The 25,827-nt window shown below is 39.7% G+C and overlaps 1 protein-coding gene and 3 gene segments (V, D, J or C); all 4 read left to right on the top strand.

Moving 5' to 3' along the window:
* The first annotated feature begins 1,515 nt into the window (after positions 1-1,515).
* LOC109074608 lies at positions 1,516-2,107 on the top strand. The segment is given in 2 exon segments: positions 1,516-1,666; positions 1,851-2,107. Coding segments are annotated over 2 exon segments (297 nt in total).
* Positions 2,108-17,105: 14,998 nt separating this feature from the next.
* On the top strand, positions 17,106-17,807 carry LOC109051589. The segment is given in 2 exon segments: positions 17,106-17,301; positions 17,420-17,807. Coding segments are annotated over 2 exon segments (357 nt in total).
* Positions 17,808-18,489: 682 nt separating this feature from the next.
* On the top strand, positions 18,490-20,742 carry LOC122136304. Its single transcript, XM_042719160.1, has 4 exons — positions 18,490-18,660; positions 18,739-19,061; positions 19,735-19,888; positions 19,984-20,742. The coding sequence occupies exons 1-4, from the start codon at positions 18,612-18,614 to the stop codon at positions 20,331-20,333; spliced, it is 876 nt and encodes a 291-aa protein (XP_042575094.1). The 5' UTR covers positions 18,490-18,611; the 3' UTR covers positions 20,334-20,742.
* A 272-nt stretch (positions 20,743-21,014) lies between these two features.
* Positions 21,015-22,485, top strand: LOC122136302. The segment is given in 2 exon segments: positions 21,015-21,063; positions 22,172-22,485. Coding segments are annotated over 2 exon segments (363 nt in total).
* The last annotated feature ends 3,342 nt before the right edge of the window (positions 22,486-25,827 follow it).

Below are 25,827 nucleotides of genomic sequence, written 5' to 3'. Positions count from 1 at the left end.
TCACTGCTTAGTCCTATTTGAAGTTATCCTAACAAAATTTAAATTAATTTTATCCTGAAGCACAGTATAAAAAACAGAATCCTCATCTAAACTGACTGAAAATCTCTGGAAAATCCTTGGCGACAAAGGTATGGCTAAGAAACCCACTACAGTTACCAAACTATGGAAGAGGGTGGACCAAGATCCTGAATTACAGTACATCACAATCATGTAGATTTGACTAAATATCACATTATTATTAATATTTCCTCTGCATGATATCTTGTATGAAGTCTGCCTGAGTCTCTTAAAGGAAAGTTTTCCACTCAAAGTCAAATTCGTCATACAGTGCAAACGTCAAATAAAAGTCATTTTTCTTCACATTTATTCTGATTAATTGATTCTAAAATCAGTTCTGAGCTGTTGTGAATCATGTCAGAATATGGTACAATTAAATATAAATAGTCCAGGTCAGCAAAATCTATTCAAACTCACCACAAGGAGGCATTATTCCTCAAATTCTTATATAAAGCTGAACCTCATGAAGAATCTGAAACATACAGAGAAAGAGAAAACCCATACAGCAAGAAGAAAACACTTCTGGAAAGTTCTGATAAAATATTCTCCCTTTTCACCTTTAAGTGACAATGGCAATGTGTGTGATTATTACACTTTTCTTCACTGCTCATGAGTTTGGTAAGAACATTATTTCATAATTTACATGTTATCTGTTTGAGATTCTCACTGTCAGTACATGAAGAATGGCTAAATCTATTTTCCAGTGTGCTGGGGACAAGACAAAGTTGAACAAGCTTCAAGACAAATGACTGCAGATGAAGCAGCTCAAGTTACTCTGCTGTGCAATTACTCTACCAGTTTTACTAATGCTTATCTCTTCTGGTACAAACAACTACCAAACAGATCACCAACATTCATTCTGAGTGAATTTACAGTTGGTAAAGGAACAATTGAGGATGAATTCAAAGACAGATTTTCTGCTACACTGGACTCCACATCAAGAACAGTTCCACTGATGATCAAGAACCTACATGTGTCTGACTCTGCTGTGTACTACTGTGCTCTGAGGCCCACAGTGACTGAAACACACTCGACACTCAACAAGCATAAAAACAAAGACACTGAAATCTACCAAAAACCACTCCTGTTATCAAATATATTCAAAAACACTGTATAAAAATCTTCGAAAAATGTTGGTAACCAAAGATATGACTTTACTTTTCTACTGAACACAAAATAAAATACTTCGAAAAATGTTGGTAACCAAAGACTGACTTGCTGGTAACCAATATGCTAACTTTACTGTAATTTTAAAAATCTAATTATTTAGTTAGTGCTGTGCAAAATGAATGTGATCAAATTTATGAGATCTAAAGTATTGTAACAACCAAAGTATGAGGGACAATGTAGTTCATATGTATGTATATTATATGAAAGTTACAGAAGTAAGTAACCAAAAGAGGGTACAATAGGATATGAATAATAATTAAATTATCTAGGGGTGTATGAAACAGATCTGATCTTCTCTCTCAAATAGCTGTCTGGAAGAGGTGGGGTTTAAAGCACTGATACCTGATGTGATCTTCTTAAACTTCAAGTCTGTTAGAGAGAGAATAAGAAACACACACAATGATGCTCCATTCTGTCATTCTAATTTCTGCCTTTGCATGTAAGTATTGAAATGCTTTGTGTCTTGCATCACAGTACTCAGAACACAGCCAGAACTGCTAATTTCTTCTCAAAATTAAGTATAAAGTGTTCACATTGTATATTGCATTCAATACTGATACATCTAAATTTAATATAGATTCAGTTTAAAAACCTGTTCTTTAAGATTTGATCTATATTTTCAGATGCAACGCATGGAAATGAAATCAAACCAACCAAAACACTGGAGTTTGCTGATGAGGGTTCAAGTGTTAAATTATCCTGCAGTTATTCATCTGCATTCACACTCTACTGGTACCGTCAGTATCCCGGATCAACTCCTCAGTTCATTGTGCTCATCTCAGACAGATCAGAACAAGCTCAGGATTCTATTGTAGATTCCAGATTCACTGCCAAAGTCACCAAAGACAAAGAAAGCCATGTGGATCTTATTATCTCCTAAACAACAACATCAGACTCTGCTCTGTACTACTGTGCTCTGCAGCCCACAGTGACAGGAAACACAAGAACACTGTACAAAAACCTGACACACAGCATTGCAGAAACAGAAAGGGTGACACAAAGATAATGTTAAAATATGTTATTCCAGATAGTCATAACATTTTATAAGGCAACCATGTTCAAAGAGGTGATAAAATCAACTTTAATTGCATATGCTTTTTCCCCAGGTAGTGGGAAAAGAGGCATTTATACAGTATCTGAGGGTATTTTGCTGAACCTGACAGAGACTGTGTCATAAGATCATTTAAACTCAGACTGTAAGCATGCAGTACATACTCAGTTATTCTTAAAATGAATGAAAAGCTTTATAACATACTTAAGTAAAACATAAGTATAGTGGTGATTAAGCATTTAATAAAAAAAAGTTAATCATACCAAAAATTAATCCACAGTTTGCAGAATATCATCACGTTTAGCAGTTTCAAACTTAATCCACAAGGGGTGAGCATTGCTCTCTCCATTTATGAGTATATCATGTGACATTATACCAACATTTAAAGAAGACCTCTGTGAGATTAACCCAAAGTTTTTGAAAATAGAATTTCTGTTCCTTTACCTCATAGATCAACTATGTATAAATATGGTAAGTCAATTTAAAGTAAGTAAAAAAAAACAAAAACAAAAAAAAAACAACAAAAAAAAAAAAACAGAGGAAGTACTCAGTTATATGACGAGGTGCAAATCCACATGATACTGATGCACATTCATCCCATATGATATTGTTACATTTTCTAGACTGAATCTCAAAACAATAAAGAGAATAAAATTCCCAAACTGCTGACTCAGACACTGAATTTATTCCATCAGACTTTGATTCTCATTCATTTTATCAATACATTAAAACAAACTTACTAACTAATTAATTAATTTGGAAACTAAGAAATTACACTTCATTTTTATGTTGTAATTATTTTACCATAAGATGGCAATATACACCACAGATTCACAGATTCATATTATCAAGCCTCATTACAGGATCATTAGCTCCTCCTTTTTATTTAATAAATAACATGTCATTTACAGATCTGCTTCTCTAACTCTTTCATTTATTTACCAAAATGTGCATCCTCTCAACAGATAACAGGAAGTTCCAGATTAGTATGACTCAGTTCCTGCAAAACCCATCACAATAATCACAACCCAGAGAACAGAAGAGCATCAACAGAACTGATGACTTAGTAAACATGGACAGACACTGATATTAATCTTGATTTCAGGTAAAATACCCTTTGGTGCCAATGCTAAGGAAAATAGATAATTGTGTTTAATGTGATTGATGTAATTGATTGAACTGTATGTAAACTGATTTTTCAAAATGTAAGCAAATATTTATTTTAATACTTGCAGGTGTGATGGCTGCAGACCAGATTGGGCCAAACAAGGGTGCAAATATCATTAGTACAGAAGGAGAGTCCGTGATTCTGAGCTGCACATATGATACAAGCAGCAGATATGTTACACTTTACTGGTACAGACAGTATCTTAATAGAGAACCTCAGTATTTAATGTGGAAAGAGGCTCAGACATATAGTGGTACTGGGACCCCAGCTGAACCTAAAATAAAATACACAAAATCATAAACATCCACATAACATTGCACAAAAGAAGATACATAAATTTGTAAGCATTTTCATACAGACAACATAATAAATGTAGGTAATTTCAGATAATAGCATCACAATTGTATTATTTTTAAGATTACTATGTTTTTATTGTGTTACAATTACCTAAGTGATTATCACAACCAGCATGATCTACAGGTGCTTCTCAATAAATTAGAATGTCTTGGAAAAGTTCATTTATTTCAGTAATTCAACTCAAATTGTGAAACTTGTGTATTAAATAAATTCAATGCACACAGACTGAAGTAGTTTAAGTCTTTGGTTCTTTTAATTGTGATGATTTTGGCTCACATTTAACAAAAACCCATCTCAACAAATTAGAATATGGTGACATGGAAGGAAAAGTTTAGTGGAAGGAAAGTTTAGTGGAAGGAAAAAGTGTGGAAGAAAAAGATGCACAACCAACCGAGAGAACCGCAGCCTTATGAGGATTGTCAAACAAAATCGATTCAAGAATTTGAGTGAACTTCACAAGGAATGGACTGAGGCTGCGGTCAAGGCATCAAGAGCACCACACACAGACGTGTCGAGGAATTTGGCTACAGTTGTTGTATTCCTCTTGTTAAGCCACTCCTGAGGTGTCTTACCTGGGTTAAGGAGAAGAAGAACGTCTTGGTTACGTATGTAACCCTCGTTCCCTGAAGGAGGGAACGGAGACGTTACGAATGGGATCTCGCCCGATAGCCCAATCACCTTCGAGTGGTACAAAACGAGCCAATGGTACACAAAGTACCTTGGTCTGCGGGATTTGCATCGCGAGCTCCGCCCCGCAAAGCGGGTATATAAGGAGCAACGCGAGCAACTCGCATTCAAGTCTTCGCTGAGGAGCCGAGCCAGTGACCCGGCCATTCAGCGGAACAGCGATGTGGCAAGGGGACGTAACGTCTCCGTTCCCTCCTTCAGGGAACGAGGGTTACATACGTAACCAAGACGTTCCCTTTCAGTCGGTCACGTTCGACGTTACGAATGGGGTCCCTTACAAAACGCCACATGGCTGTCTTCCAGCGACCCTTGTGAGTGATAGCACCCTGTCGTGAGGCCAGCACGAGTGAGGGCCTATAGCTCACACAGAATACACTGGGTAGCATATTCCAGCTGGATGTATGCTAGCATGCCACCTGCCCGTGGGAGGACTTACCGAAGGCAGGTATCTACCAAGGCGGTGATACATAAGAACTCTGAGGTACCCAGCCCGCAGGGTGGAAGTTTCAACGACAGAGCTGGCAAGGGGCTTGCCAAGGGAAAGACACATGCTGCAGAGAGACTTACTGTGGAGATACACACATGGGATTACCCAGAAGAGGGGAATCACAACACATGGAGGTACCTAGTCCCACACAGGGCTGACCAAAGGGCATGTACGCAAGTGTTGGACATCAACAGTGCTGGAGGAACCCAGGGTTCCGACTGAGGAAACTCACCTGAGGGGAATAGCGCACGCATCCAGTCCGTGGAGTGGAATGGCGCAGCAAGCGGATTGACACCGAGCAGGTCCTTACTGGCCCGAAGGGGCGAGTACCCGGGAGGACACGGGCTCTACACGGAGATTATAAAATCTCGCGAATGTGTTAGGTGTCGCCCAGCCCGCAGCTCTACAGATGTCTGCCAGCGAGGCGCCATGCGCCAGCGCCCAGGAGGAAGCTACGCTCCTAGTTGAGTGAGCTCTCACCCCTAGGGGGCATGGCAGGTCTTGAGCCTGATAAGCCAGGACAATGGCATCCACTATCCAGTGGGATAACCTCTGCTTGGAGACAGCCTTTCCCTTCTGCTGGCCTCCGTAACAGACAAAGAGCTGGTCTGAGGTCCTAAGGCACCGAGTTCTGTCCACATAGGTGCGAAGCGCACGTACTGGACAGAGCAGTGCCAAGGCTGGGTCTGCCTCCTCCAGGGGCAGCGCTTGCAAGTTCACCACCTGATCCCTAAAAGGAGTGGTGGGAACTTTGGGCACGTACCCAGGCCGGGGTCTCAGGATAACGTGAGAGTTAGCCGGCCCGAATTCCAGGCACGCTTCGTCAACTGAAAATGCCTGCAGGTCCCCGACCCTCTTCACACCGAAGCCAAAGCCGTCAGGAGCGCAGTTTTCAAAGATAAAAACTTTAGCTCTACTGAGAGAAAGGGTTCGAAGGGAGCTCTCTGCAGTGCTGATAGAACCACTGCGAGGTCCCAAGAGGGGACTTGCTGAGGGCGAGGCGGGTTAAGCCTCCTTGCTCCTCTCAGGAACCTGATGATCAGATCGTGCCTCCCAAGAGACTTACCTTCAACAGAGTCATGGTGAGCCGAAATGGCGGCCACATAGACTTTGAGGGTGGAAGGAGACAGCCTTCGTTCCAACCCCTCCTGAAGAAAGGAAAGCACTGACCCAATCGGACATTTCCAGGGGTCCTCACGCCGTGAAGAACACCAAGTGACGAAGAGGTTCCACTTCAAAGCATAGGCATGTCTGGTGGACATGGCTCTAGCTGAAGTGATGTTAGCTACCACCTGTGGTGGCAAGGTACCTAAACCTTCCATGACCCATCCAGAACCCACACATGTAGGTTCCACAGATCGGGACGTGGGTGCCAGAGGGTGCCCCGTCTCTGAGAAAGAAGGTCCTCCCTCAGAGGAATTGGCCAGGGAGGGGCTATCGCGAGGAGTACAAGTTCGGGGAACCTGGTCTGGCCGGGCCAAAAAGGCGCAACCATGAGGACCTGCTCCTCGTCCTCCCTGATCTTGCACAACGTCTGTGCAAGAAGTCTCACTGGGGGAAACGCATACTTGCGCAGGCCCAGCGGCCAGCTGTGTGCCAGGGCGTCCGTGCCGAGGGTGCCCTCGGTCAGGGAGTAAAACAACTGGCAGTGGGAATTTTCTGGAGAGGCAAACAGGTCTACCTGAGCGTCTCCGAAGTGTTCCCAAATCAGCTGAACCGACTGGGAGTGGAGTCTCCATTCCCCGGGGCGAGACTGCTGCCGTGAGAGCTCGTCGGCTGCACGATTGAGCCTGCCCGGGATGTGAATGGCACGAAGCGACCCCAGATGCTTGTGACTCCACAAGAGGAGATGGCGAGCGAGTTGCGACATGCGGCGGGAGCGTAGACCACCCTGACGGTTGATGTACGCTACGGTCGCAGTGTTGTCCGTACGGACCAGAACGTGCTTGTCCTTCAGCAGGGCCCTGAAGCGGTGCAGAGCAAGACGTACTGCTAGCAACTCGAGGCAATTGACATGCCACTGAAGTCGGGGTCCTGTCCAGGAGCCCGATGCAGCATGCCCGTTGCACATGGCACCCCAGCCCGTGGCAGAGGCATCTGTTGACACAACAACATGTCTGGACACCGGTTGTAGGGGCACGCCGGCCCGTAGAAACAAGGGGTCCAACCACGGGGTGAAGTTTCGGCGGCAGGCCGGAGTGATGGTCACTCGGAGCGTGCCCCGTTGCCATGCCCATCTCGGGACTCGGTCGTGAAGCCAGTGCTGAAGCGGTCTCATATGGAGTAACCCGAGCGGTATGACTGCCGCCGCGGACGCCATATGCCCCAGGAGCCTCTGAAACAGTTTCAGTGGAACCACTCTCTTGCCCTCGAATTGTCTCAGGCAATTCAGCAGTGACTGCGTGCGCTCGTCTGTAAGCTGCGCGAACATGGCGACCGAGTCTATTTCCATACCGAGAAAAGAGATCCTCTGCACAGGGGAGAGCTTGCTCTTTTCCCAGTTGACCTGAAGACCCAGTCGGGCAAGGTGTCTGAGCACCAGATCCCTGTGCTCGCACAACCGTTCTCGAGAGTGAGCTAGGATCAGCCAGTCGTCGAGGTAGTTGAGGATACGGACACCTTGTTCCCTGAGAGGAGCCAGGGCCCCCTCCGCGACCTTCGTAAAGACGCGGGGAGACAGGGCCAACCCGAATGGGAGAACCTTGTACTGATATGCCTGCCCCTCGAAAGCAAACCGAAGAAACGGTCTGTGTCGAGGAAGAATGGAGACATGAAAGTACGCGTCCTTCAGGTCGATCGCTGCAAACCAATCCATAGGACGAATGCATTCGAAAATGCGCTTGGGCGTTAGCATCTTGAACGGGAGTCTTTGCAGAGCTCGGTTCAAAACACGCAAGTCCAGGATTGGCCGTAACCCACCTGTCTTCTTGGGTACTATGAAGTAAGGGCTGTAAAAGCCGGACTTCATGTCGGCTGGAGGGAACGGCTCTATCGCGCCCTTTGCCAGCAGGGTCGCGACCCTCCGCGCGCATGACAGGGGCATCCTTGCCCACCATCGTCGCGCGGACACCCCCAAAACCTGGGGGGGACGCCGGGCGAACTGAATCACGTAGCCGAGCCTGATCGTTCGGATGAGCCAGCGGGACAGCCTGGGGAGCTCTAGCCAGGCTCCCAGAAACCGAACCAGCGGGGTCAAGGGGACTACAGGCGTACCCACGGTGGGGCAGCGTGGTGGAGCAGACAGCCCCAGCATGGGAGGCATAGCGTCCCTTAGCGGGGGCCGAGTGCGAGCACTCGTCTGACTCCAAGCAGCAAAGAGGGCATGAGAAGGCGAAGCGTTCTCGAGCCGGCTTTGCATGGAAACTGGCAAAGGGAGAGGAGAACGAGAGCGGCGAGGAAGCACGTCGCCAACTGTCGTTCGTGGCCTCTTGGGACCCGGAGGTAGAGGAAACAGCTCTTTTAGTGAAGGTTTGGGTACCACCGGCCGCAGGGCCAGTGGCGGAACAAAATGAAAATGAGAACAAAGGATTCTCCCCCGGCCCTCCTCCGGGGGAAGGAGTGGTCCTGCTACCATCTCCTGACGAGCTGACGTCTCCAACTCCGGGTCGCCCGTCTCAGGAACGCCGCTTGGCCTGGCGTTTGGCGGGCTTAGGGGCAGAGACGGGTTGCGCCGCCCTTCTGCGGCCATCTCCTCGCTGCGGCCGGGGTGAAGGCTGCTGCTGTGGCCGAGCAGGAGTGGAGGAGGCCACAGGGGGGGCGCCCTCGGCGACGAGCAGGCTGCGGCGGCTGCGCCGGCGGCAGGGTGAAAGCAGCAGTGGGCCGCCGGGGCAGGATGTGTCTGATGGCCTCAGACTGCTTCTGGGCGGCAGAGAACTGCTGGGCAAAGCTCTCTACCGAGTCGCCGAAGAGGCCATCCTGGGAGACCGGGGAGTTGAGGAGCTGAGCCCGATCAGACTCCCTCATATCTGCCAGGTTCAGCCATAGGTGGCGCTCCTGGACCACCAAAGTGGACATCACCTGACCCAAGGAGCGCGCAGTGACCTTCGTCGCCTGGAGAGCGAGGTCGGTAGCAGTGCGCGCCTCCTGCAAAACCCCTGGGTCAGCACTGCCCTCGTGCAGCTGCCGGAGCAGCTTGGCCTGATAGACCTGAAGTGAGGCCATGGCATGCAAGGCAGAGGCGGCCTGGCCCGCAGCTCTGTAAGCCTTGGCCACAAGAGTGGATGAGAACTTACAGGCCTTGGAGGGCAGCTTGGGACCACCACGCCAAGCGGAGGCGCTCTGTAGACACAGTTGCATCGCAACAGAACGCTCCACCGGGGGAATCCCAGCATACCCCTTGGCCGCCCCACCATCGAGGGCAGTGAAGGCGGAGGAAGTACCAGAACGGTTTCGGGCAGTTAACGGTGCCTTCCATGAACTGGTTACTTCCTGTTGCACTTCCGGGAAGAAAGGAACCAGAGGGGGGTGCTGGCGACCCGCCTGAGCAGCCCCCAGGAACCAATCATCCAGCCTCGAGCGCTCGGGACAGGGCGGAGGATTCCACTCAAGTCCGATGCTCTCCGCTGCCCGGGAAAGCACGGCCGTCAGCTCGGGATCGGACTCGGACAACGCTGGCACTCCCCCGAGGGAGGCAACGCAGCCGAACCCTCATCTCCCGAGGACTCAAGCCCGCCTTGTGATGCGGCGATCGACATACGGTCCTCTTCGCGAGCCCCGAATGAGATGTCAGGAGCCTGAGAGGGTCCAGCAAACTCATCCGGAAACTCAACCGGCTGCGGCGTATGTGAGGGGGGTGTGGTCCGAGGAGGTTGGCTCGTCGGGGAAGCCCACACCGTAACCCTCAGATCACCCTGGCCACCAGCCGAAGTAGCCCTCTTACGAGAAGAGCTAGAACGGGGTGTGGCAGAGGGCACTCTATACCTTTTAAGGTAATCGAGTCTCGATCTCAACGCCGAGATGGTCATGTCCCCGCAATGAGAACATGAGCCATCCACGAACGCAGTCTCAGCGTGCTGAAAGCCCAGACACGTGACACAGCGATCGTGACCGTCACGAGGAGCGATGTATCGACCGCACCCAGAAACGCACGGGCGAAATGACATCTTTAAAAAGACGCAAATCGGCCCGTATCTCTTTTTGTGAAAGAATCTTGCTCTTTCAGAGGTGTTGAAGCACTCAGGGGAACGCGGGAGCTGTCGCAGGAAACCCAGACGAACCGCTGAATCGCACCGTCACACCAACACCAGCTCTTGTAACACTCCGGTGATAGCAGCAAGCGATGTGCTCGGCTCCGAAGCGAAAGCTTGAATGCGAGTTGCTCGCGTTTCTCCTTATATACCCGCTTTGCGGGGCGGAGCTCGCGATGCAAATCCCGCAGACCAAGGTACTTTGCGTACCATTGGCTCGTTTTGTACCACTCGAACTGTTACGTAAAACTACGACTTGTTGGCGCTTTTTTTCTAACAGTGAATAACAGAGGATGAATCTGAGTGTTGCCCATTAGTCCAAAGTCCTCTTTTCAGATAAGAGCAAGTTTTATATTTCATTTGGAAACCAGGGTCCTAGAGTCCAAGCTCATAGCCCAAATTGCTTGAAGTCCAGTGTTAAGTTTCCACAGTCTGTGATGATTTGGGGTGCAATGTCATCTGCTGGTGTTGGTCCATTGTGTTTTTTGAAAACCAAAGTCTCTACACCCGTTTACCAAAATTTGTGGAGCACTTCATGCTTCCTTCTGCTGACAAACTTTTTAAAGATGCTGATTTCATTTTCCAGCAGGATTTGGCACCTGCCCACACTGCCAAAAGCACCAAAAGTTGGTTAAATGACCATGCTGTTGCTGTGCTTGACTGGCCAGCAAACTCAAAAGAACCCCCTACCCAGTACAATAACAGTAAATTAACATACTTTCCAGAAGGCCAATAATTCACTATTTTTTTTTTTTTTTGGTCTTATCTGTCAAAGAAACCTGGGCTTCCATACCACTTCAGCAGTGCCACAAACTGATCACCTCTGATCACCATGCCACGCCGAATTGAGGCAGTAATTAAAAAAGGAGCCCCTACCAAGTACTGAGTACATGTACAGTAAATTAACATACTTTCCAGAAGGCCAACAATTCACTAAAAATGTTTTTTTATTTATTATTTTTTTTTATTATTATTGGTCTTATGAAGTATTGTAATTTGTTGAGATAGTGAATTGGTGGGGTTTTGTTAAATGTGAGCCAAAATCATCACAATTAAAAGAACCAAAGACTTAAACTTCTTCAGTCTGTGTGCACTGAATTTATTTAATACACAAGTCTCACAATTTAAGTTGAATTACTGAAATAAATGAACTTTTCCACAACATTCTAATTTATTGAAAAGCACCTGTAAGTCTTATTACCCAAAATCCTGTGGATGTGTTGTAATTTTAGTGTTTATTTATTAACTCAGTTCAGTCATTTTATTTGGTTCATTGATTTTTAATTCTAATTAACGTACAGTAAATATTTTGTAAAAACTGAACTAAAAATTATTGACAATGACAAAATTGTCATTTTTAGGTGGACACAATCATAATGATTTTAGATAATATGGTCGAAGTAATGGCCTAATGATAGTATATTTCTAAAAGAAACAAATAATTAAATAATGGTAGATTTGTCCATTTTTGATCAATTCTAGATTTGAAAGGGTCTTTTAAAAATAATTAAGTCATTTACTTAAAAGCATTGTTAACTTTTTTGGGGGGCTGCAGAAATCTGTTGAAGCAAATCATCAAAGTAGATAAAGACTCAAATGCACAGCAGCATTTCATAGAGATCAGGAAGATCTTTAGTGCTAAAGACTGAAAAGCAGGCAATCTCAGTGTGCTGGGATCAAGACAGAGTTGAACAGCCTTCTGGAGAAAAGACTGCAAATAAAGCAGATCTAGCTAATCTACTGTACAATTATTTTACCACAACTACAAATGAAGATTTCTATCTCTTCTGGTACAAACAACTACCAAGTAGAGCACCAACATTTATGCAGAGTGTACAGTATTTACAAACCACATAAAAAAACACTTACACTGACAATAAAGAATGTGCTTATCCAAAACAATAACAACTCCAACATTTTCTAAAACCACACGAAGAACAGTTCCACTGACAATCCAGAATGTGCTTATGTCAGACTTTGCTGTGTACTACTCTGCTCTAAAACACTGTGAACATGAAAAATGAAATAGATCATAACTGTTCAATACTGTTCCAGAATCAACATCAATCCACTGCAGTCATAATCACAGAAAGATACAACATCTTACAAAAACTTTCACACTCAATGTATTGGCAGGAACTTCCTAACTCAAATCACATGAGCCTAAAACCATCACAACAAAGTCATCTATGTTTGTATTTTTCTTCAAAATCATCTGCTAAATAAATAAATATAAGTATAATTTATTGCAGTTGTGAAAGCCTTCCTCTAAGCAAAAACATGAGAAGCGGTAGACTGTATCATCACGCAGAAAGCAGGAAGTTCCAGTGTGTTTGAGTGTGACACTGCAGAGACTCACAGTAACACAGAACCACAGCTCAGAGCACAGACAACATTAACACGCATCTGATCTGACCTAGTCAACATGGAAAAACACCTGCTGCTGATTTTAATTATGATTTCAGGTACAATATGACTCTTTTAATAATTACAGGTGTATCCAGACACATCCATTGGGATAGTTTTGTGTTACTTGATTCTTGTTTTGTTTGCTTGTTTTAGGTGTGATGACTGCAGATCAGATTAGACCAAATCAAGAAACTAGTGTCATAAAAAAAGAAGATGAGACTGTAACCCTGAGCTGCTCATATGATACAAGCAGCAGTAATGTTAGACTTTATTGGTACAGACAGTATCCTAATGGAGAGCTTCACTATTTAATATATAAGAATCCGCGAGGTGGAGGTGGGAGCCCCTCTGATCCTCGCTTTCAGTCGACTACACCACAATCATCCACTGAACTCACTATTACTGGTGTAACTCTGTCAGATTCAGCTCTCTATTATTGTGCTCTAAGAGTAGCAGCCCAGTGATACAAAGTCTATGTGAAGCTGTACAAAAACTCTAATTCATTTTTCCCTTTGATGTCAAGCATTATCAGACCCACATTTAATTATACTTGTGGAAACACCTGTATGTGGTTACAAAAAAAACGTAATCAAAAACAAACAAAACCTCATTCACTACAAATGAAACATAAAATAAATAAATAAATAAAACTAGTGTTACATTTTATGTCTGAATCTTTGATATCATATGCATTTATGTTTACACATTTAAATGCTGTATTAATGATACTTTTACTTATATTAAAGTATTTTTATTGAATTTTATTATGGTTTATTTGCAAGGGACACATTTGCACAGTCAATAACAACACTAAAAAACACAGAAACATTTGATGGGAAAAACATCTACCTCATCTGTAAATATAATGGAACTATGATTAACATGTGTTGACATCGTCAGTATCTGGGATCCAGAGCTCCTGTTTTTAATTTAACCACAAGGAGGCTCAATGTCACCTATTTTCCCTTGTATTTCACCTATTAATAATAACCTAATATTGTGAGCCTGGAGATCTTTTCTGCTAAAATAACAGATTCTGTGCTGTTATATCTATTAAATCAAACACATGAATTTTTGTATAAATGTAAATCAGACTTGTGTAAAACCAAATTTTCTATTGCCTACATTACCTATATGTTAATTCTGATACATACTCTGATAATGGATGATTTAACCATATTCCTGTCACTTTGCATTGTACAAATGCACAGAATGTAAACGTGTTAGGTATAATCATGCATGTTTAAGTGTCAAAAGGGTAAAATTATCAGTAACTTAAATGATGACACTGGAAACAGTGTCACTGTAACATAGTGAGACTTATCTCTATCAAATGCTACAGGTAAAAAATAAATAAAAAAAAACATGATAAAGTCTTTTTATGTTTAAACTCTCCTCCCCTGCTATAAACCATCCAATTTCTTACTGACATGGCTAATTTATCCCTTTCACATTCAACACACAACACAAAATACAAATCAATAGTGTCATGGAGAATGCATCAGTTTATCATGGTAAGTGGGGGAATTTGTAATTTCTTAATTGCTTCAAATAGTTCTATACCTTTAGGTTAAAATTTGTAAAGTTTTATCTGAACATCTTTTCATGTTTTACAGAGTGTCATGGAGAAGAGAGTGTTAAGTCAGATAAAAACATCACTGAATTTGAAGGAAGATCAGTAACGTTACAATGCAAATATAAAACAACTTCATCACAACCAGAACTCTTCTGGTACATCCAGAGAGCAAATTACTTTCCAAAATACATTCTGTGGAGAAACAAAAAATTGGAGCAAAAGATAATGATGCTCAGTTCCAGGAGAAATTTGACTCTGAAGTGTCATCAGATTCAGTTCCACTGAAAATCAAGAATCTGCGTGTGTCTGACTCTACTGTATACTACTGTGCTCTGAGGCCCACAGAGACTAAAACACACTCAACACTCATACAAAAACAGAGGAAGTGTTTAATTATATGAAGAAGTGCAAATTTACATGCTATTTACCTCTGTCCCACTTATAATTAAATAATCCAGCGCACATTTAATCTAAAAAACAACATTATAATTATATTGTGCTGCGCATAGTGAATGTCCTAAACCTTATGAGATCTAAAGTATTGTAACAATTAAAGTATGAGGAATAATCTAGCGTTCTTGTGTTCTAAAGATTTATATCATATGACAGAGTTAGTAAGTAACCACAAGATGTTACAATAGGATATGAATAGTAATCAAATGACTCAATGGTGTGTGAAACAGATTTGATCTGATCTGCTCTCCCTAAGAGCTCTCTGGAAGAGGTGGGGTTTAAAGCACTGGTACCTGATGTGATCTTCTTAAACTTCAGGTCTGTAGAGAGAGAATATGAAACACACACAATGATGCTCCATTCTGTCATTCTAATTTCTGCCTTTGCATGTAAGTTTTGTGTTAGTGTTTTGTGTTTTGAAACTAAATATAATGAGCAGCCAGAATGGCTAATAATTAACTGACTAAACATTCGATATAAACACCTGTTCTTAAAAGATTTGATTTATTTTGCAGATGCAGCATATGGAAATGAAATTAAACCAACTAAAACTTTGAAGTTTGTTGATGAGGGTTTAAGTGTTAAATTATCCTGCAGTTATTCATCTGCATTAACTCTCTACTGGTACCGTCAGTATCCCGGATCAACTCCTCAGTTCATTGTGCTCATCTCAGACAGATCAGAACAAGCTCAGGATTCTATTGTAGATTCCAGATTCACTGCCAAAGTCACCAAAGACAAAGAAAGCCATGTGTACCTGGAGATCTCCTCTGCATCTATATCAGACTCTGCTCTGTACTACTGTGCTCTGCAGCCCACAGTGACAGGAAACACAAGAACACTGTACAAAAACCTGACACACAGCATTGCATCTACATGACCAACCTCCATATCTGCTAGTTAAAACAAGGAAACACTCTTCTGATCAGCAAAAAGCAGTATTATATCATTCACAACATAAAATGTTGTAACAGAAAAGGAAACACACAAAGATTCACTTAAAAGACACTTCTCTGGGTCTTTATACAATTTTATAAAGCAACCATGTTTAAAAAAAGATGATAAAATCAATTACAGATGTATTTGCTTTTTCTCGGGTGGAGAGGAAAGAGTGGTTTATATCTGAGAGTATTTACCAGAACCTGACAGACACTGTGTCATAAGATTCCTTAAACTCAGACTGTAAACATACAGTACGTACAATGATACTTTATTCAGTTATTCTAGAAATAAGTGAGTAAAAAGCTTTAAAACATTCAGATATATGACTTAAGTATAGTAGTGATCAAGCATTTGTTCAAAAACATCATTTATACCAATCAAACCTTTATAAAGAATTGTTCAGGGTTTGCAAAATAACATTATTTTTAGCAATTTCAAACTTCCTCCACAAGGGGGTTAGCATTGCTCCCTCCATGTACAAGTATATCATGTGACATGATACCAACATTTAAAGAAGAGCTCTATGACACAGAGCTTTTTGAGAGCACACAGTTGAGTGAATGTTTGTTCAAAAATCAACTATGTTTACATGGACTTTGATTTCTCTGTGCTTCATAGCCCATTATGATGGTAAGCATATTTTTGTTTCTTCATTTTTAACAGAAAAGGGTTTACTATTTTTATATATATATATATATATATATATATATATATATATATAGTCGAAAGAAGAAATGAATAGAATACTAAATGTGTTCACTTGTTTTTCCTAATGATTCATGTTAATGATTTACTTTTTCTGTCTATTTTTCCAGTGTCTTCGGGACAGGACAGGGTTGAACAGTCGAAAGAAGAAATGACTGCGAGTGAAGGAGCTCAAGTTATTGTAGGGTGTAAATATACTACCACTGATACGACCCCATACCTCTTCTGGTACCAACAGCTACCAAACAGATCACCAAAATTCATTCTAAATAAATTAACTTTTGGTGAGGGAACTACTGAGCCTGATTTTAAGAAGAGATTTTCTGCAACACTGAATTCAACATCAAAAACAGTTCCACTGATGATCAAGAATGTGCATGTGTCTGACTCTGCTGTGTACTACTGTGCTCTGAGGCCCACAGTCACAGGAAACACAACAACACTGTACAAAAACCTGACACACGAAAAAGCATAATTATATTTATCAGACTAAACAGACTGGAGCATATAACAATTGAAAGAATCACATTATCAAATTGCTAACTCAGGCACTGATTGTACTCCATCGGACTTAAGTTCTCAAAGACTCATGTTTAAAATTAGATATAACAACAAGTGAAAATGAATATATAATAATAAGATATAATACTGTACAGGGTCATTAATTACTCCATTTCTATTAACTTGGTTTAAATAACAGATCACTCATTCGCATGTTTTTCTCTAGCTCATTCATTTATTGATTATCTGTACAACCAAAATGAGTCTGGCTGAATATTCTATCAATATTCGCAATTGTTCTTGGTGAGAATGATTTGCTACTCTGCAAATACTTGGTTTCATTTCTATATGTTGTTTTCTGCTAATAATAAATTGCCAAACAGCATCATCATCAACAGAGAGCAGGAAGTTCCTGAGAGACTGTATGACCAAGAGCAGAAACTCAGAGCATCACAATCATCACAACCAACAGAACAGAAGAGCATCAACAGAACCGATCTGACTAAGAAAACATGGACAGACACTTGGTACTGATATTAATCATGACTTCAGGTAAAGTACTCTTTGATGCCAATGTTAAGGAAAATAGATCATTAAGTGTAATATGACTGAATCTACCCCATTTCTTACCAAATTTGAATTTACCAAATTTTTATGTTTACGTTTGCAGGTGGAATGGCTGCAGATCAGATTGGGCCTAACAAGAGTGCAAATGTCACCAGTACAGAAGGAAAGTCTGTGACACTGAGCTGCTCGTATGATGCAAGCAGCAGATATGTTGTACTTTTATGGTACAGACAGTATCATAATACAGAACCTCAGTATTTAATATGGAAATATGCTCGTTCATATAGTGGTACTGGGACCCCAGCTGATCGTCGCTTTCAGTCGACTACATCAGAAACATCCACTGAACTCATTATTACTGGTGTAACTCTGTCAGATTCAGCTCTCTATTATTGTGCTCTAAGAGTTGGAGCCCAGTGATACAAAGTCTTTGTGAAGCTGTACAAAAACTCAAATTCATTTTTCACTTTGAAACTGAACCACAATCTGATACACAGAACTTAATAAATCATGTGGAAACACCTGCATTTGTGTGATTGTGTGATAAGAAATTGCATTCAGGTGTGTAATGTTTAATAAAAGGTGGAAACAAAGATATAAGAGAGAAACAATATACAACAGAAGATTGTGGCACTTGTGAGCTCACAAACTACTGTACATAACTGAGTAAAGAAAAAAATAGTCTACATTAATATCAACATTGGTATTATATTTGCAAATATTTAAAAATTTGCAAATACATAATAAATCATAAAAATTTATCAGAAAATGACACCACAACGTGAATCAATATTTAAGATATTATAAATATTTATATGAAATTAATTTCACAGTGTGAATCAGTAAATGTGGCCACAAGGTGGCAGGATCTCTCAAATTAATATTAAAATGGCTGCAAATGTCAAGAACTGCATGAAAGCTGCAGAAATCTGATCAAACAAATCATCAACGTAGATAAACTTTGAAAAGTTTCTGGATGGTAAAGGCAATCATAAAAAATAAGGCTTTATGTCAAGAAGTGTGTCCTCTGTATGTCCACTGCTACAAAATGTAAACCTAATGTGCCTATGTGTGTTAGAAATACACAAATTCACCACTGGAGGGCAAAACCAAAAAGAGCTATGAAGTCAAGTCAAGTCAACAGTGTGCTACAGTATGTGAGGATTTAGACCTACTGTACTTGAAGTCTCGAAATATCAAGAGAGTATATAAGCAGAGAGGAAACAGAGAGTACGGTAAAGACAGAGAGACATATTCATTAGAGCATACACCAAAATATTAATTTCATTTCAACAATGGAAAAACTGATGATTATTATGCTTTTCTTCTCTGCACAGGACTTTGGTAAGAAAGATTATTTATACTTTAGTATCTGTTTTAGTTACAGTATGTCAATTATAAATAGTTAAATCTATTTTCCAGTGTGCTGGGGGCAAGACAGAGTTGAACAACCTTCTGGAGAAATGGCTGCAAATAAAGGAGATCCAGTCACTCTACACTGCAATTATTCTACCAGTGCTACAAATGTATATATTTACTGGTACAAACAGCTACCAAACAGATCACCAACATTCATGCTGAGTGTATTTAGTTTTGGTACAGGAACTACGGTGGATGAATTTAAGGACAGATTTTTTCCAACACTAAACTCAAAATCAAAGACAGTTCAACTGATGATCAAGAACCTACATGTGTCTGACTCTGCTGTGTACTACTGTGCTCTGCAGCCCACAGTGACTGAAACACACTCAACACTCATACAAAAAATAAAAAAAAGAGATCTACCACAATCCACTCCTGTCACTATTTACCCTCATCTTATCCTACCTGTATTACCCTCATATCCTAAAAACAATATTAATTTCTTAAACAAATAACTAACCCTCATCTTATCCTACCTGTATTACCTTCTTATGCAAAACACAAAATAAAATAGTTAGAGAAATAACTGGTAACCAAACATTGACCTGCAACCGAGAAATTACTTCCACTGTATTGACAAAAAACACTGAGAGATTTCTCAAAATATATTTTCATTTCCTACAGAAGATAGAAACAATGATGTGAGGATGAGTAGATGATGACAAATTATACATTTATTATACATTATACAGAAATAGGCAACATAACAAGTATGTCATGTTGCATTAAGAAACTGCATAGGGTTTGTTAAGAGTTATGTATGACAAAACTAATAAACTAATTTTATACCTGAATTTCTTTTAACTTTATTACTATGCATTTTCGCTTTCAACTAAAAAAAAATTAGAGAATACTAAAATGTCATATACTTTCAAAGCAAATTACTCTACAATACTCTGATCCTTATGTTTAAAATGAATAACAAACCCTCCAATCAAGCTATCTGTACACTGGTATAGTCAGACTCCTCCTCCAGGTGTTTGTAAATGTGTTCAGTGTAACTTTAGCAAAGAGAGACTGAAGCAACAAGGGGTCAGAACTGCTCTTCTACATGTGTTCATTCAATTTTATTTAATTTACCGCAGCATGCTTATTCTGATGATGACACACTGGAAAAAGTATTTAGTGTTGTTTATCTCATATTTCTTGGGTAAGTAGATTCCTAAACATAATTCCTTCCATTTAAATTTGAGAAAGAATTAATGATTGAATGAATTAAACTGGCAAATGTTTTTTTAATTCCAGAGTGTAAATCTGAGGATGCTGTCCACCAGAATATTAGAGTAGAAACAGCAGATGAAGGTGCAGCTGTAATAATCAATTGTTTATATACAACCACTGATCCAAGACCAACTCTCTTCTGGTATCAGCAAAAAGTAAATGGATTCCCAAAGTACATGCTGTCTACTTATGGAAATAACGAGGAAGAGTTTAAGAAAAGATTTAATGCAAGTCTGAACACACAAACCAAATCAGTTCCTCTGACAATCAAGAATCTGCGTGTGTCTGACTCTGCTGTGTACTACTGTGCTCTGAAGCCCACAGTGACTGAAACATACTCAACACTCATACAAAAACTGTGTGTGAGTAACTGAGCATTCACAAGTTTGGAAATATTACAATGTTTAGCGTTTCATTTTGTCTTCTTATTGTCACATATTTTAACTGGTGTTATTTTTAATTTAATTAAACTTAAAATGTCTTTCTTTTTCTCTTGACAAACCATAAATCTGTGTATACAGATGCAGGGTGTCTTTATCATGACATTTGTTATAAAGAATTTTTATTACAAAGCTGGCAAACAAGACAGAGAAATACATTTTGGATTTATAAGGATGATTAATTTAAACTGATTTAAGTTCAATTCAATTCAAAAAGGTTTGTTACTAATATCCTAATCTTTTAATCTCAAATCACTGCAATCTCCAAAACAACACACCTCCCCTGGAAGCATGTCTCCAAGGTAGTACTCCTGTGTTTACAGAAATCTAATAACATTAAGTGTATTGTTCTTACTGCTTTGGTATCTGTATGTATTGATTCTAATTGCATTTCATTTTAAGTTACATTGGATAAAAATGTTGTTTAGAAATGCATAAATTCACCACAGGATGGCAGCATCCCTCAAAGTGTCTTTAAGGAGACGTGTGTCTACGGATCTCAAGACTATATCAAGAGATGAGCAACACAAAGGAAACCAAGAGCTATAATCACACCAGACAAAGAGACATAATCATAAGAATACATATTAAAATATTAATCTCTTTATCTCAACAATGGAAAAATGGGTGATTATTACACTTTTCTTCACAGCACAGGAATTTGGTAAGAAAGTTCATCATTTGTTTTTTTTTTCATCATTTTATTATTTGTTTATATGTGCGTTACTTCATATATGTAAAAGATTAATAATTAAATCTTTTTTCCAGTGTGCTGTGGGCAAGACAGAGTAGAACAGCCTTCAGGAGAAATGACTGCAAATGAAGCAGATCACGTAACTTTAACATGCAATTACACAACCAAAACTACAAATGTTTATCTCTTCTGGTACAAACATCTATCAAACAAATATCCAACATTCATTCTGAACAAATATCCATTCAGTGAAGGAACAACTGAGTCTGATTTTAAGAAGAGATTTTATGCAAATCAATACACAACATCAATAACATTCCCACAGAACAACAATGACTGAAACCCACTCAACACTCATACAAAAAATATTTTTAGCCTCAAAAAGTCAATAAAAACACACACAACACTCATACAAAAACATACAAAGTGAATAAAAACTCCAACTTTGCCAACGCAACACTATAAACCAAGTAAATACATTATAAAAGGCATCATAATTCATAAGTTATCAAGTCAGAATCATCAGTAATAAACAATAAAGTGCCCTCTGTGGGTAACCAAAGTATCAAACCATTTAAAAGTTCAAGATGAATCTAGAGTTATGAAGTTGTGAAGTTCTACTGAAGGAGAGCAGATCTATAGTATTTCCATTGTGTCTCATTATTTTTATAACTTCTTTTTTTAAATAGAGTGCAGTACAGTGACCCATAATATGTAAACAAATCACATACTTTCTGATTTCTTTTTTTCAAGGCTCTTGTGCTTGTGTTCAAAACTGTCACCTCCAACCAATCACCTGCATCTGAAACCATCAAAGTTCACAAAAAAAAGAAAGAAAAAAAAGAAAGAAGTCTGAAGACACACCTCTTCTGTGAGGACTGAACTCATACATTAGAATTGGAGCACAGAGAACATTAATAAAATGACTGTTTCTAGTAAGCATGATCAAAATGCATGTTTCTGATATTTATTCTGACTCCAGGTACTGTATGACTCCCTTTGATGTACAGTAGAAAAACAGTGTAAGAAATAATTTTGTGCAACTTGACTCAGTAATTGTCTTATTTCTTTGTTTTAGGTGTGATGACTGCAGACCAGATTGGGCCAAATAAAGAAACCAGTGTCATGAAGGAAGATGAGACTGTGACCCTCAGCTGCACATATGATACAAGCAGCAGATATGTTGCACTTTACTGGTACAGACAGTATCCTAATAAAGAACCTCAGTATTTAATGTGGAAAGATGCTCGTCCATTGATAAAAACTGGGACCCCAGCTGAACCTCGCTTTCAGTCGACTACATCAGAAACATCCACTGAACTCATTATTACTGGTGTAACTCTGTCAGATTCAGCTCTCTATTATTGTGCTCTAAGAGTAGCAGTCCAGTGATACAAAGTCTATGTGAAGCCGTACAAAAACTCAAATTCATTTTTCACTTTCATCTCAAGCCACATTAAACCCACAATCTTTAATTCACACAACATAATTATACTTGTGGAAACACCTGTGTATGGTTACATGCAACTTCAACTTATAAAGGGAAAATAAAGAAAAAGTGAAAGATAAAATAAAATTTTGTGGATTTCTGTTAATATGCAAAACATGAAAAAGCAACTGTAATAGTTGTGGACATACAGTGGAGATCAAAATTAGAGAACAACCTATAATTTCCTAAACTTCAAGGTCACGCTTAGTCCTATTTAAAGTTATCCTAAAAGGAGTACTGGCTAGAAGCATATTTCATAAATTAATTGTATTCTGAAGTACAGTATAAAATAACCAGAATCCCCATCTAAACTGACTGAAAATCTCTGGAAAATCCTTGCTGATAAAGTTATGGCTAAGAAACCCTCTAGAGTTACCAAACTATGGAAGAGATTGGACCAAGATCCTGAATTACAGTACATCACAATCATGTAGATTTGACTAAATATCACATTATTATTAATATTTCCTTCTGCATGATATCTTGTATGAAGTCTGCCTGAGTCTCTTAAGGGAAAATTTTCCACTCAAAAGTCAAAATTCGACATATAGTGCAGACATGTCAAATAAATGTCATTTTTCTCTTCAAATTTATTCTGATTAATTGATTCTGACATCAGTTGTGAGCTGCTTTGAATCATGTCAGGAATATGGTACAATAGTAAATAGTCCCGGTCAGCAAAATCTATTCAAACTCACCAGAGGAGGCATCATTCCTCAAATTCTTATATAAAGCTGAACCTTCATGAAGAATCTGAAACCATTTACAGAGAACCCAAAACAGAAACCATACAGCAAGAAGAAAACACATCTGGAAAGTTCTGATAAAATATTCTCCCTCACTTCTCAACCTTTAAGTGACAATGGCAATGTGTGTGATTATTACACTTTTCTTCACTGCTCATGAGGTTTGGTAAAGAACATTATTCATAATTTACATGTTATCTGTTTGAGATTCTCACTGTCAGTACATGAAGAATGGCTAAATCTATTTTCCAGTGTGCTGGGGACAAGACAAAGTTGAACAAGCTTCAGACAAATGACTGCAGATGAAGCAGCTACAAGTTTGACTCTGCTGTGCAATTACTCTACCAGTTTTACTAATGCTTATCTCTTCTGGTACAAACAACTACCAAACAGATCACCAACATTTCATGCTGAGTGAATTTACAGTTGGTAAAGGAACAATTGAGGATGAATTCAAGAGACAGATTTTCTGCTACACTGGACTCCACATCAAGAACAGTCCACACTGATGATCAAGAAAACTACATGTGTCTGACTCTGCTGTGTACTACTGTGCTCTGAGGCCCACAGTCACTGAAACACACTAAACACTCATACAAAAACACTGAAAAACCACTCCTGTCATCAAATATATTCACAAACACTGTATAAAATTCTGCCACTATTTACTCACCCTCATGTTATCACACCTATACTCTTACACTTTCTACACAAAACAAAAAAAAATACTTCGAAAAATGTTGGTAACCAAAGACTGACTTTCAACCAAGGAATGACTTCCACTGTATGGAAAAAAAAGAAATTTCTCAAAATATATTTCAATTTTCTTCAGGAGAAAGAAAGTCACACAGGTCATACAATGATGTGAGGGTGATTAGATGATGAGAAAATATACATTTATTTTTATTTAATAAAGTAATTAATAGAAATATGTAACAAGCAAAGTATTAACTACCTATTTAATGAAAATCCATTACATATGGTTTGTATAGTTTCTTAGTTTTATGTATGACACAAAACTAATATGCTAACTTTATACCTTATTTTATTTTATTTTATTTTATTTATGTAATATGCAGTTTTACATATGTTTCAAAAAACTGAGAGAATACTAAAATGTCATATTCTTTCAAAGTTAAAGCACATTTATTCTATAATAATATGAGATTTAAGTGTCAAAATAAATAATAAAACCCTTCGATCAAGCTATCTATATACTGTGGTATAGTCAGGCTCCTCCTCCAGGGTGTTTGTAAAAGTGTTCAAGAGACTGAAACAACAAGTGGTTTGAACTGCTCTTCTATATATGTTATTTCAATTTCTATCTAATTTAGCACATGCAGCACATTTACAATATTCTGATGATGACACACTGGAAAAAATATTTAATGCTGTTTATCTCATATTTTCTTGGGTTAAGTGGATTCCTTCCATTTTAATTTAAGAATGAATTAGTGATTAAATGAATTTCAACTGGTAAATGTTTTTCTAAATTCCAGGATGTAAATCTGAGGATTGCTTGTCCACCAGAATATTAGAGTTGAAACAGAGATGAAGGTGCAGATGTAATAATCAATTGTTCAATATACAACCACGGATCCATTGCCAACTCTCTTCTGGTATCAGCAAAAAGTAAATGGATTCCCAAAGCACATGCTGTCTACTTATGGAAATAATGAGGACGAGTTCAAGAAGAGATTTTAATGCACGTCTAAATACATTAACAAAATCAGCTCCTCTGACAATCCAGGATCTGCGTGTGTCTGACTCTGCTGTGTACTACTGTGTGCTCTGAGGCCCACAGTGACTGAAACCCACTCAGCACTCATACAAAAACTATGTGTGTGCATTCACAAGGTTTGGAAACATTACCAAGTTTAGCTTAGTTTTTTTTTTTTTTTTTTTTTTTGGTCAGCACATTAAAATTGTAAATTGGTTTTAATTTTCTAAATCTAATTAATATGATTGAACTTAATAATTAAACTTAAAATGTCTTTCTATTTCTCTTTACAAACCAAAATCTATGTATACAAATGCAGAGTGTCTTACATCAAGACCAACCATTTTGCATTTATAAACCATTATAATGAAAAAAAAAAAAACTTATTTGAATTCAATTAAATTCAAAAAGTGTCATTACTAATTGTCTTAATCTTTGGATCTTTTGGACCCAAAACAACCCACCTCCTCAGGTCTTCAAGACTACTCTGGTATTTGCAGAAATCTGAAACATCATGTGTTACTGCTTTGGTGTCTGATTGCATTAATTCTGATTGTATTTCACATTTATGAGTTTTTCACCACAGGGAAACATCATACATAAATACATAAATTCACCACAGGGAGGCAGCATCCCTCAAGGTGTCTTTAAGGAGACGTGCCTCCAGACCTGAAGACTTGAAATATCAAGAGATGTGCAACTACACAGAGGAAACCAATAGCTACAATCACAGACAGACAGCGACAGTGACCATAATCAAAATAATACACATTAAAATA

Source organism: Cyprinus carpio, chromosome B2, assembly GCF_018340385.1.
Source record: "Cyprinus carpio isolate SPL01 chromosome B2, ASM1834038v1, whole genome shotgun sequence".
Taxonomy (NCBI): Eukaryota; Metazoa; Chordata; class Actinopteri; order Cypriniformes; family Cyprinidae; genus Cyprinus; species Cyprinus carpio.
This window is presented reverse-complemented; position numbering and strand designations above follow the sequence as displayed.

What these genes read in the sequence shown, in the direction of transcription:
- LOC122136304 (XM_042719160.1), top strand. Translation starts at nt 18,612, where the DNA reads ATGGAAAAACTGATGATTATTATGCTTTTCTTCTCTGCACAGGACTTT. An exon ending in AGCCCACAGTGACTGAAACA is followed by an intron (nt 19,062 to 19,734) that starts CACTCAACACTC and finishes AAATGTGTTCAG; the next exon opens with TGTAACTTTAGCAAAGAGAG. An exon ending in GTTTATCTCATATTTCTTGG is followed by an intron (nt 19,889 to 19,983) that starts GTAAGTAGATTC and finishes TTTTAATTCCAG; the next exon opens with AGTGTAAATCTGAGGATGCT.